Genomic DNA, 12,703 nt, shown 5'->3' on the forward strand with positions numbered 1-12,703 from the left:
CATTGTCGCCGCCCCAGGCCGCGCCCCAGTGGCTGCGGATGTCACCGCCGCCACCCCCAGCGGGCATCGACGGCTCTCCCACACTGCCGGGAGCGAGTGCCTCAGCCGGCCGTGACTTCCAGCGGCCGTCAGCGCCTCCCGCCTGCCACGTGCCTCCTCCAGAGGCTGCCGCCATCTCCTGCTACAACCACTGCCGCAGCCGTCTTTGGCGGCCAGTGCCTCCGGCGTCCTGCGCCTTCATCTCTGGTATCTACTGCCGCAGCCGCCGACACCTCCAGGCAACATCGTCACCCTCCGAGCAGTCGCCTGCCGAGGGCTCAGGTATCATACTATGCTTATATTCCGGCCTGCGAGCCGAGAATGTGTTCAGCCTTCGCGCCGTTATTGTATCCCGGCCTGCGAGCTGGTGTAGCATTCGGCCTTCGTATAGCTGTTGTATTCCAGCTTGTTAGCCGAGGTTGTAGTCGGACAGGGCGTCGTCCTGTGGATCCATATTGCGCCCGACTCCTAGCCACTGGAGCCAGCTACTCACTGGGCAGACATTTATCTACTATTCGGAACTGCGACGACTCGGTCAGTATCACGATCAGCTCATCCACCTATCCGAGGGCGCCCCCTCCCCCCCCTCCCCCGGGGCCAGGGTACGTCTTCTTATTCATTTTGTACTTATTTTGTTGTCCTATTATTATATGGATGCTTATATGTTCGTGGGACCTATCTCGAGTACTGAGGTATCAGGGATCGGGGCAACCCGATCACTGGTTGCAGGTGTTGTTGACCAGAAGATATCGGACGACTTGGTCAACATAGAGGACAGATCATCAACCGGGTCATGGGGTTGCGGTCAACTTTCCAGACACGTCACACCGACAGGTTCGTCTTCTCAGCTTCCCGATAGGATCAGTGGGCAATCCTGGTTCTGAGCCTTGTAAATAAAGTTATGGTTGCATGTTAATTGACACTGGTGTTGGTTTCGAAAGATCAACATTACTATGATGTTGTTCTTCAACGATCAATACTATAGTGTTATGTTTTTCTCACTATAGTAGTGTTGGTTTCTGAAGATCATCACTATTATGGCATTGATCTCTGAAGAGAAACACCATAGTGTTCTGAAAATTTAAATTCCTTTTGCTCAGTACTTGGAAAACAGTAAAAGAGGACAAATTTGGACTCTAATGAATTGAATAAATCCATAAGAGTTGAAATGAGTTCAATCATAGCTAGCTAAGTTTATTAATAAATTTTGATTGAAACTCATTGATAGACCTAGAAAATTTGAATTTCTAAAAAATTATAATGAAATAGAAGAGGTGAGTGTGAAGAAGGTAAATATAGTGTGAAATCCTAATTGAAGTTATGACCTATGCCAATTGACACTTAGTCTAAAATTTTCTACACTTTTGAGCAATACTTGGAATGATTTACAATGATAATGGAGTATTTGGACTCCTAAGTGTTTATACAATCAACCTCTAGAGTTTCGATGTTTGACAATGTACTCAAGTCTAGTCAATTTGACAAAGGTAAATTCAAATAGGACTTGATGTTTGAAAGAAAGAATTCTAGTCAGGACTAGATGACTAGTAAGGATAAATCCTAACTAGAAGTTAGGTAGGTGAGAAGTCTACTAAGTGACTAGTCATAACTGGAGATTAGGTAAGGGATATCCTTAGTGAGTGAAGTTAGACCCTAATGAGTGAAACTAAGTGTGAAAGTCCTGGTAAGTGAAGCCATGCAGTGGAAGCCCTAGTGAGTGGAGTTAGACCCTAGTGAGTGAAACTTGGTGGTGGAAGTCCTAGTGAGTAAAGCTAGACAGTGATAATTCTATTAATTGAAGCTAGGCCCTAGCGAATAAAGTTAGGTGGAGAAAGTTATAGTGAGTAAAGCTACGTAGTAGAAGACCTTAGAGGAAGGTAACTCTAGGTAATGAGAAGTCTTGGGAGAGTAAAGTCTAAGTATGTATGTGGTTGACTGAACTAGCGAATCTTGAAAGTTGCTAACACTATTTACTTTAATATTTTATCTATTGTGATAACTTGGTGTTGTAGGAAATGTTGATTAGGTTGATCAGACACTAAGCAAGACTAGAGAAAGTCCAAACAGGTCTGGAGAACCAAATGTTTGGTAGGTAAGGTCAGTTAAGCAACTAGAGGAGAGATCCAATGAGGGCGCATTCCCGGTTGAGGAAATGGTATGCATCGGTCCGACTTAGGATTTTAGTGAAATCTAAAGTCAGGATCGGATAATTTTGAGACTGTCAGATTAACGTTAATACTATTTTTTGTCTATTTTGCTAACTTTGTAGTGCAGGACATCGAAGTTGGAAGTTGGCTGGAAAAGGGACTTTCAGGCTCTCAAAATAGCCCAAATCCAGCTTCGCAGGGGTGGTCCAAGTGCTAGAGAAGTGATAAAGGTGACTCAAATAAGGCTTCACCGAGGAGCAGCCATGTCAGCATTCCAGACGTCCGGAAGCGATCCAGACGTCTGAATATGGATAATCTCAGCGATGAAGGTGGATTAGATAAACTTCGGTGGAGACGCTTGAGGGCAGTCTAGGCGCATAGAAGAGCTTATAAAAGCAACTTCGACCAGCAGCTTCAAATCAATTCAGACAACTTGTTTATGCACTTCCTCGACTGTCTGGTTGTTCCAATTTCGTACTACTATTGTGCTGCGACGCTTCTACACTCAACTATTGCAAACGGACTGAAACCAACACACGAGCTCACTAAATTCTTCATCTTTGTGTTGGTAATATATTTTTTTGTCATTTAATTTACTGCATAAAGGAAGTGTAAGTTGTTACACTTCCTTCTTCTTTTTCATTGTACTCGATTACTCTGCCAAGAGTTTACCGATAGAGAGTTTTAGTGAATTACCTATCAAAAAAGGTTAAAAGAATCTGAGTCTTGGAGTAGCAATCGTCAAAGACTCAGAACCAAGTAAATCATTATATTTTATTTTTCCTCACTTAGTTTATTTTTCCGTTGCATATTCGCTTTCAAAAGTCGAAAAAGAAAGATTTTAAATTAAATACACATGATTCAACCCCCATCTTACGTGCAAACGATCCTACACTAAGCATTGCAAAAACCTACAAGAGTTAGAATGAGTCCAATCAGAGTTAGATAAGTCTATCAATGGATTTGACTGAAACTCATTAAAGGACCTAGATGACATGAATTTTTTAAAACTTGCAATGAGATGGAAGAGATGAGTATGTACAAGGTATATGGTGTACAATCCTAGTCTTGAGACCCATAAGCCAAGTAATGGTTGCATGATAATTGACACAAATACTAGTTCTGATTTTGAAAGGTCAGAACCACTGTGGTGATGGTCTTTCGAAACAAACACCATAGTGTTATATTTTTCTCAGTCATAGTGGTGTTGGTTTCTGAAGATGTACCACTATGGAACTAATTTTCAAAAACCAACACCAAATTATTCTTAAAAGTTTAAAATCATTTTGATCACTTGGGACCCATAACTTAATTTAGGAGGCTTCATGAACCAATTATGCATGTCATTACTATCTGGTATACACTCTCCTCGTCTAGTACATATTCTTTTTTTTTTTTTTATAATTTCAACTTCTCTAGGTCTATCAATGAGTTTTGACAAAAACCTGTTGATAGACTTAACAAACTATGGTTGAACTCATTCCAAGTCCTGTAAATTTTTATAGTAACCCAACTTCCTATCATATCATAGGTTATCAGCTTAGAGTAATTCTAGTGGTACTCAAAAAGTTTTTAAAATTTCAACATCATAATGATCCTATTTTTTGAATAATAGCACCACAATAATCATATTGTTTCTTGGAAACTAAAACCAAAGTAATTTTTTTATTTTTAGTTATTTAATTTTTAATTTTTGATTTTGATTATATTTTTTCTCTTGTAATTAGTTTTTTAAAAATATTTTAAAAATAATACAACTAATTTTATTTTTTTATTTTTATTAAAGTTCTTTTAATTTTTATAATTGTTTATTAATCTTTTAATTTTATTTTTATTAATAAATATATTTTGAATCATGAGTTTAATGACGTAATTTTTTTTAAAAAATAGTGTCATCAATTACTTTTGTATGAAATTATTTGATAAATAATTAAGTGTTTTTTTATTTGTTTCGGTTCGGTGTAAATAAAGGAAATCAATGTTTTCTTTCATTTAAAGTGGAAAAAGGCAGAGGTGTATAATCAAAAATAAGTATGTCTTTGGGAAATATGAAACTTAGCTGTATTTTTTTGGACATTCGAATACTTTAGATACGTCTTTGATAAATTATCAAATTTATTTTAGGGCAGTTGTTCAAATATTTTACTTTTAAATTTTTTTGTCAACTTTTCTTGGCGCATTCAAAGGTAATTTAACATCTATGCTAAATTCTATTGTCCTACATCATGCACTTATACTAGTTTTTATTAAATTAATCAAGGAGGCATTTTTTTAAAATTTTTTTACATTATTATTATAACTACTACAATATTAACACTAACCATATTAATAAACTATATTAAAATAGCTATACTTCATAGCTACGATTATATATATATATATTGGATAATACTTTATAATAATATATTATAATAATACTTTAGATAATATTGGTTAATATTATATTATAATAATAATTTGATTTGATCAACACTAATAATAATAATATGTTGTAACAATTACAGTTTATAATTTTGTAATATAAATAGTTTATCTTTAGTTAAGACTGCTCAATATTGATGAACAAAGATTAATATCATATTATAGCGATTATGAATCATAACTATTAATAATTAATCAACATTATATAGTTTATTGTAGCCGGTATAGAATTATAATAAGAATCATTATTATTATAACGACTATAATTACATAATAATTAATTAATTATGATATTTTAATTGTTATAATAGAGTTAAAAATAAAAATATAGATAGATTGAGATATTTTTTTAATAATAAATTAAATAAAAAAAATTACAGGCTATTTATCCAGGATAAAAAATTAAAAAGGCATCCTAAATTAATACACACATCATTGGCGTACATTTTTTTTTTTAAAAAAAAAGTCAAATAAATGCACTCGCATTATTTTATCTAAAAATACCTCCCGATTCAGTACTATTATAAAAGCTATTAACTAACCTCTACAACTTAGAAATTATCGGCTAACTTCAATTTTATGTAGAAACTAGTAGGTTGTTGGTACATATTATAAAAATTATATGCTAATTTCTACATGTTCGATCGTGATTAAATTATGTTCACTTAAAATGAAATGAATTTCATAAAGTTTTAATGTTTAGTTTGCTTTTGAGATATTATTTTAATGAGATTTTCACTCATAAAAGTAAAATTAAAATAATATAAAGTCATCCTTGTAGAAGCTAGTTGCTAGATTTTACATATTATAGATGTAACTTCTACAGAGTCGATCATGATCAGATAATATTCATTTGAAATATAATAAGAGTCCTAAAGTATCGATCATTTATTTTGTTAGTTGAAATATTATTTTAATTAAGACATCATTAATTAGAAAAATAAAATCAAAATGATATAATGTCATCGTTATAAAAACTAGTAACTACTTCTATATATTGTAAATGTAGCTTTTACCCACTTAATCGTGAACATATAATTTTTCGCTGATGTTGCAGTTCCACATCTGTGAACATATAATTTTCATTTGAATTATAATAAATTTTTATGAAGCCTCAATCATGTTTTATTCATCAAAATATTTATAGATTATCATTTATAAAAGTAAAATTAAAATGATATAAAATCTGGTAAAAATTAACAACTAACTTTTATCAGAGAATAAAATAATATATTATATAATTTAGTTGCTAGTTTTTATACAGTACAAAAATTAAATATTAACTTCTACCGTTATAGAAATTAGTTAAGTGTATTTTGTGTATGTCAGCGTATTTTACTTATTTTGTATATATCACCTTAAATTAAATGGGACGCTCAGTTAAGACGAACACTATTGACGGCCATTTAATTTATGCCTATTTATCTATCTATTAATTTATAATTTTTTAATGACACTGAATTAAAAGCGAATCAAGTCCCAAATTTGACTAAAATAATATTTAATAATTAAATTCCGATATTGCCCTCGGTGTAGAAACGTCGTATCCTTCCATCGAATCGAAGTGCTATAAATGGAAACTAATCTTCGTCTTAAGTTTAACTCTTCTGTCAAAGCTGTGTATCACCGACAGCTTCTCTCTTCTTTCCCCATCTACCGAACCCTAACCCTAGATTCGCCCTCGGAGCTTTCCGATGGGTTGGTCGACTCGCTTCCTTACGGCCGTGGCGTTCCTAACGGTCGGCGTCGTCTTCGCTCCCGATGTCTTCGGCTCGGGACCGGAAGCCCCCGCCGCTGCCGTCACCGCGGCCAAGCTCTGCCATCTCCTAGCCTTCGCCACCGCCTGGGGCGCCTCCCTTTGGGTCACCTTTATCGGTGGCATTATCATGTTCAAGTACTTCATCAATTTTAAAATCGTTACCTTTACCGATTACGATCAAGTGATACATGCACAAAAGCTTTAAAATCTTCCGCTAAAGGATATTTGTTTCTATACTTTGTTCGATGAATGCGTGAATTGTATCGGTTTGTTGCAGGTATTTGCCGAGGCACCAGTTCGGCAATCTACAAGGCAAGATGTTCCCCGCCTACTTCAAGATGGTTTCTGTGTGTGCGGCGATTTCGGTGGCTGCGTTTGCTTATCTCCATCCGTGGAGGTCGGCCTCAACAATAGAGAAGTATCAACTTGGTTTTCTCCTTTCTGCGCTTGGTTTTGACCTTTCCAACCTGATTGTCTTCACCCCGATGACTATTGAGGTACAATTCAGCCAACTTCTACAAATTATATCTATTATTTGCTAAAACCATTTATTTCTTCATATTGATAAGACAATTTAAGAATATTTCTAGTGTTGAAATTATCTCGTAGTTTACTTGCTTATGCTGTATTATGCGAGTAATGAAAGGATCATATATTTGTTTGGCAATTCATATATTTCTCATAGAGAGCCATGATCGCAAGAGAGGATTTTAGAGTGTGTTGTTGCGTGTCAAAGTTGTAACTGCTTAGATCAATTCTGAAATCTTAGTTCCTACTCTAGTTTTAAAACATGCTATGTGCCAGTTGTCATGAGTGAACTTTATTGTCCTCCACTAGCTGGCATGTGAAACAAGTTTGAGATAGCAACAACCGTAATAGAGCTTCTGCTGGGGACATAAATAGCCTGGCTTCCATTAGTGTGGGCAGGGGTTTCACTGTTTATCAACAAAGCTTCTATGAAATGATTTTCACCTAGGATGCCTCTTTTCCTCTTCCTTCTCCTTCAGTTCTTCCTCTTCTTCTCATCCTGGTCTAGGTGGCTCCAACACAGTGTTAACCTGGCACCTAATCGCTTCCACTGAGTACTTAAACCCCAGCGGATTTGTACCATTTCTATCATGAAGGTGAGACCAAAATTCAGTTCTTTAAATACATTGCAATAACTAATTGCAATGTGGAAAATATGGATGCTTAGATTAACTAGAAAATAAATCATGTATTTTTGAAGTGTATTGATTCATGCTTATTGTCTCTATTTCTTTTAGTTGATAACCCACAATATCACAAAATATGCTGAAAATGTTAGCTTCGTTTTAATGTTTTTTATACTCCACACAATAATATTTCAACTGATATTCATTCACTGCATTGTCCAGATGCAATGTGTGCTAACTTTATAGTTATTTGTGCAATGTTATTTCTAACTAAATTCAACAACTCGTTACAATCAGTTACTCTGATTGGCACAAATCATATGTTAAAGCTCATTTTGCCTATTTTAATTGCTCAGATGATGAAGAAGAGGCACAAAGTTGAGAGGGATCTAAACATTGGCGATGAAGTCGGAGTGTCAAAGAACATGGAAGCGGCAAAAACCAATCCACAGCTCAAATCCATGAACAAGAAGTTCGGAATGATTCATGGCTTGTCATCACTAGCCAACATCATGGCCTTTGGCAGCCTGGCCATCCATTCATGGTACTTGGCTGGCAAGCTCCATTTCTGAACGAAAGAAAATTCAAGGTTTCTATCAATGTATTTTAGCTGTGTGTTTTAGCATTTCCCTATTCGTGCTGGCCCAAAACATGGTTCATGGCTTATATACTTCTGTTACATTAAAAAATGTTTGGGAAACTCATCCCTTTATGTTGCTTGTGCAAAAATGTTACTCTAGGGTTTCAACTGAATTCAGCTCAACATATTACGGAGCCCAACTGTAAGTTCAAATTTTTGGTTTCTAAAAAGCTGCTTGAGATATAAAGTTCTGCTATTACCTGATAAACTTGCTTTTCGGCGCAGTAAGAAACACGATAATCTTTAGGCTTGCATTGTGATATAATCCTGTGGCGTTGCTAGTTTGTGAATTTGCTCATTTGTTCTATTGTGTCAACAGACTTGATTGACCTTTTCGGTTATCAATTTTCGCTGTTCAACCCATCGTCGTCTGATTTTGAGCACACTGCTTATAAATAAGTTGTTCATGCTAGTATTATGTTGATAACTTGATCAAGTTGCTTATTCTATGATAATGTATTCATGTTTGAGGTTTATTTGAGCTTGAACTGAGCTGCTTACTTTACTAGAACTGAATGAAGAACACAATAGTTATTCTTTTTAAAGTAAATAAATGGACAAATTTCTATAAACTTTATGCACTGTTTAATGTATTTACAGTTTATCTCTAGATTGTGTGAAGGGAGGTAAATTACGAGGTCAATTTATAGTTTGATTGTTAAGTGATTAGAAAGCCTGAAGAATTTTTCCCCGGTTTATTGTATTCTTTTAGCTCTTCTTCAGATGGTGTATTAGCTCACACCAAGCTATTGCAGTAGAGCCTAAAGTAAAATTTCACAAGCTATGCCACCCAATATTAGATAAATAATAGGATTAAAATTTAAAAGAGTATTTTTTATGAAAATCATTAAAAATATTTTCTATTTATTAATAAAATAGCATTTTATTTTATTTCATTTCTCTGCATTTTTTTATATTGTTATTCTAGTGATGTTACAACTATATAACCATTATGATTTCTTAACTACTATAAAATTTCATAATTGTTATATTATAATATTGTTTAGAGATAAATTATTTTTGTTATAATGATAATTGCTACGGCGTCAAACAAGAGTCTTCGACAATAAAAATAGACTAAAACACAATGAAATATTTGATAATAAATAAATAAAACGTAAGAGGGGCCTTTTGAATTTTGTCATAAATAATAATAATAATTAATAAAGCACATTTTGCATCATTTTGTTAAAATTATTGTATTTCCATTTTTTTTTACATAGAAGATACATATAATTCTCTCAAAATAGAAAAAAAAATAGTTATAAAAAATAACACAACAATCAATAATAACTACCTAGCCTTATCCCACTAAGTGAGATCAGCTATATGAATCTTTTTACGCCATTGAGTTCTATCTCCTACCATATCATCATTTATACTTAAATAAATTTTATCTTATTTTATTGTTGCTAACCAAATCTTTTTTTGATTTTTTTCTTCCTCGTTTGATATGCATGTTTGTTATAGTTTCACATCGTCTAACTAGAGCATTTATTAATCGTCTAAACTCATGTCCGTACCATCTTAAACGTATCTCTCGGAGTTTTTTTCTCAATAGATGCAACTTCAACTTTCTCTCTAATGCTCATATTTCTTATTTTGTCCATCCTTCTATGTCCACACATCCACCTTAACATCCTCATCTATGTAACTCTCATCTCGTGCTCATGTACTCGAGTCATAGTCTAACAATCAACTCCATATAAGAGCATCTACATTAGTTTTCTTATTAATATCTCTAAAATTTAAGATAAACTATCAACTTTATTAAATTTAGAGAATCCCTTTTCAATGCATGGTACATCAGCTACTCTATAATTTACTATATCTTTATTTATTTATTATTATTTCTCTCTCCTCTATGTTTTTTTTATTATTATCTATATTAATGATTTTGCACCAACTATTCCAATGTCTATATTCCTCCAACGACCATATTTTTTAATATAAAATCATATTATATCATGAGTACCTATCCATATCATCAATCTCATACAACTATAATTTCCCCAAAAATTTCCAATAATGTCTCATTTCATTAATAATTACGATTGTCTACTTTCTTCTGATGATGAGTTGGAAACAATTGTAACTGCCTTTTTTCATTGAAGATTCATTGGATGATGAAGAAGGTTCGCGATCCCAGATCATTCTCGACAAGCAACGACGTGTGTTTATTAGGAGAAATCCTTTGGAGGGTCATATACGTCTCTTCAATGACTACTTTGCTGATGCATCGGTATATCCTCCTAATATATTCAGGAGGAGGTTTCGGATGAATCGTGACCTCTTTCTTAGAATTCTTAACAATGTGGAGAATCATGAATCATACTTCATTCAAAGAAGAAATGTTGTTGGAACTCTTGGGCTTTCTTCCTTACAAACGGTAACTACCGCCATGAGGATCCTTGCTTATGGAGTTGGAGTTGATCTCATGGATGAGTATGTAAGAATTGGAGAAACCACAACAATAAAGAGCATAAAACTTTTTGTCAAAGCGGTAATCTTGATCTTTGGAGATGAGTACTTGCGGTCTCTAAATAGCAATGACATTGCTAGATTGCTAGCAGTCGGTGAGAAACAGGGATTTCCAGGTATGTTGGGGAGCATTAACTACATGCACTGGAAATGGAAGAATTGTTTGACTGCATGGAGAGGTATGTATACTAGTCATGCACATGAGCCAACAATTATTTTGGAAGTAGTGGCGTCTTATGATCTTTGGATATGACATGCATTTTTTGGTTTACCTGGGTCACATAATGATATCAATGTGCTTGAAAGATCTAATATATTTACAGAACTTACTGAAGGTCGTGCTCCTAAAGTTAACTACTCAATCAATGGCCGCGATTATACTATGGGATACTATCTTGCAGATGGAATCTATCCTTCATGGTCTACATTTGTAAAAACCATTCCAACACCACAAGGTCGTAAAGGCAATTGTTTGCATTGGCTCAAGAATCTACGAGGAAGGATGTCAAGCAAGCATTTGGAGTTCTACAGACACGCTTTGTAATTGTTCGTGGACCAACACAATATTTTTGTCAATATGTACTAAAAGATATTATGATGACCTGCATAATATTACATAACATGATCGTTGAGGATGAAAGAGATTCTTACCTTAGAACACATGACTTTGATTATGACCAAGAAGATGATACAAACCTAGAACCAATTTCCCGTTATCCCACTTCTCAATTTGTGGACTTCCTTCAATGTCATCACGACATTAGAAACAAAGAAATTCATTCACAACTACAATTTGACCTTATTGAACATCAATGGATGCTACGAGGTGAAGAGTGAACCAATATCAACTAAAATATGTGTTTTTATGTTACATTTTATTTACAATGTTATTGCATTTGAATTTAAGTTGGTTTTGATATAATGTTGTATGATGAAGTAGCATATTTACAAATCATAATAAAATTTCAATTGTTGTTCCAAAAAATAGAACACAGTAGCATATTTACAACACAATACCAAAAGTATAAAATTTGATATATCAACTCTTCATATTTTGAAGAATTTGTAATCGTCGTTTCATAATGTACTCTTGTTGCATTTCATCCAATCCACTAATATCCATCAACATAATCTTTTCATTTTTTTCTTCCTCAGCCATCGCGATCAAACGTTCTTTCTGCTTCACCTTTTCTTTTTCAATTTCTATTTTGAGCTTAATCTTCTCCTTTTCAATTTCAACCAACATATCTATTTTGACCATCTTTTCTTCGTGAAGTTGCTTCTTGTCATTGATTATTCGCTCAACTACTGTTTCAAGTTGTTTCGATTTTTCTTGTTTGTGAATTTTTTTCTTCTCTTGATCTTTTTGAGCCTTCCTGCCTTGTGATCTCTCCCAATGAGAGGACATTGAAGACAAGTCTTCATCTCCCAAATTTATAGTGTGTGGGGTAGAAGGAGAAGCAGAAGTGACTTCTTTTTTTCCCCTTGACTTTTTCTTTCTGCAATATCCATTTTGGTTGATATCTTAATACTTCCCAACAATACTCAAATGTGAATTCATTGTTTTCATTCTCTTTGTAGCTAGCTTTGGCCAGCTTAATCTGTAAAGAGTACAAATTTATCATGATCAAAAGTGTTTGCATATCAAAGAAAATAACTTGAACAAAAAAAAATCTAAAAAGTGTTTGCATGTCAAACAAAATAACCTGAACAAAAAAAATGTGTACCTTATCATTCTCACTATGACCACTTTGATGCAAGTTTTCAACTTGAGCCAAGCAAGCAACAAAACTTATTGACAGAATGTTGGATAGTGCTCCAACGATTTGTTAGTGAGTGAACGATTCGTTCTTGAAAATTAGGCTTCTTGCATTCATGGTAGTATTGATGTACCCTACTTCAAAATGTAATGGATTTTTGATCGTTCCTAACAATTGCATCTAAGCTTGTACTAAGCCAACCACTAACTAAGATTTTGTCTTCTTCATGAGTGAAATTCACACCTTACTGAGTTTTTTTATTAGTGCCTTCGGTGGTAGTTTGAGGAGTCAGAATAGCCGTC

The 12,703-nt window shown here is 34.2% G+C and overlaps 1 protein-coding gene across 1 annotated transcript; it reads left to right on the forward strand.

Moving 5' to 3' along the window:
* The first annotated feature begins 6,213 nt into the window (after positions 1-6,213).
* LOC122041784 (transmembrane protein 205-like) lies at positions 6,214-8,368 on the forward strand. Its single transcript, XM_042601587.1, has 3 exons — positions 6,214-6,501; positions 6,644-6,863; positions 7,877-8,368. Exons 1-3 carry the CDS (start codon positions 6,302-6,304, stop codon positions 8,090-8,092), a joined length of 636 nt encoding a protein of 211 aa, XP_042457521.1. The 5' UTR covers positions 6,214-6,301; the 3' UTR covers positions 8,093-8,368.
* Positions 8,369-12,703: the final 4,335 nt, after the last annotated feature.

This window comes from Zingiber officinale, chromosome 2A (assembly GCF_018446385.1).
Source record: "Zingiber officinale cultivar Zhangliang chromosome 2A, Zo_v1.1, whole genome shotgun sequence".
NCBI lineage: Eukaryota > Viridiplantae > Streptophyta > Magnoliopsida > Zingiberales > Zingiberaceae > Zingiber > Zingiber officinale.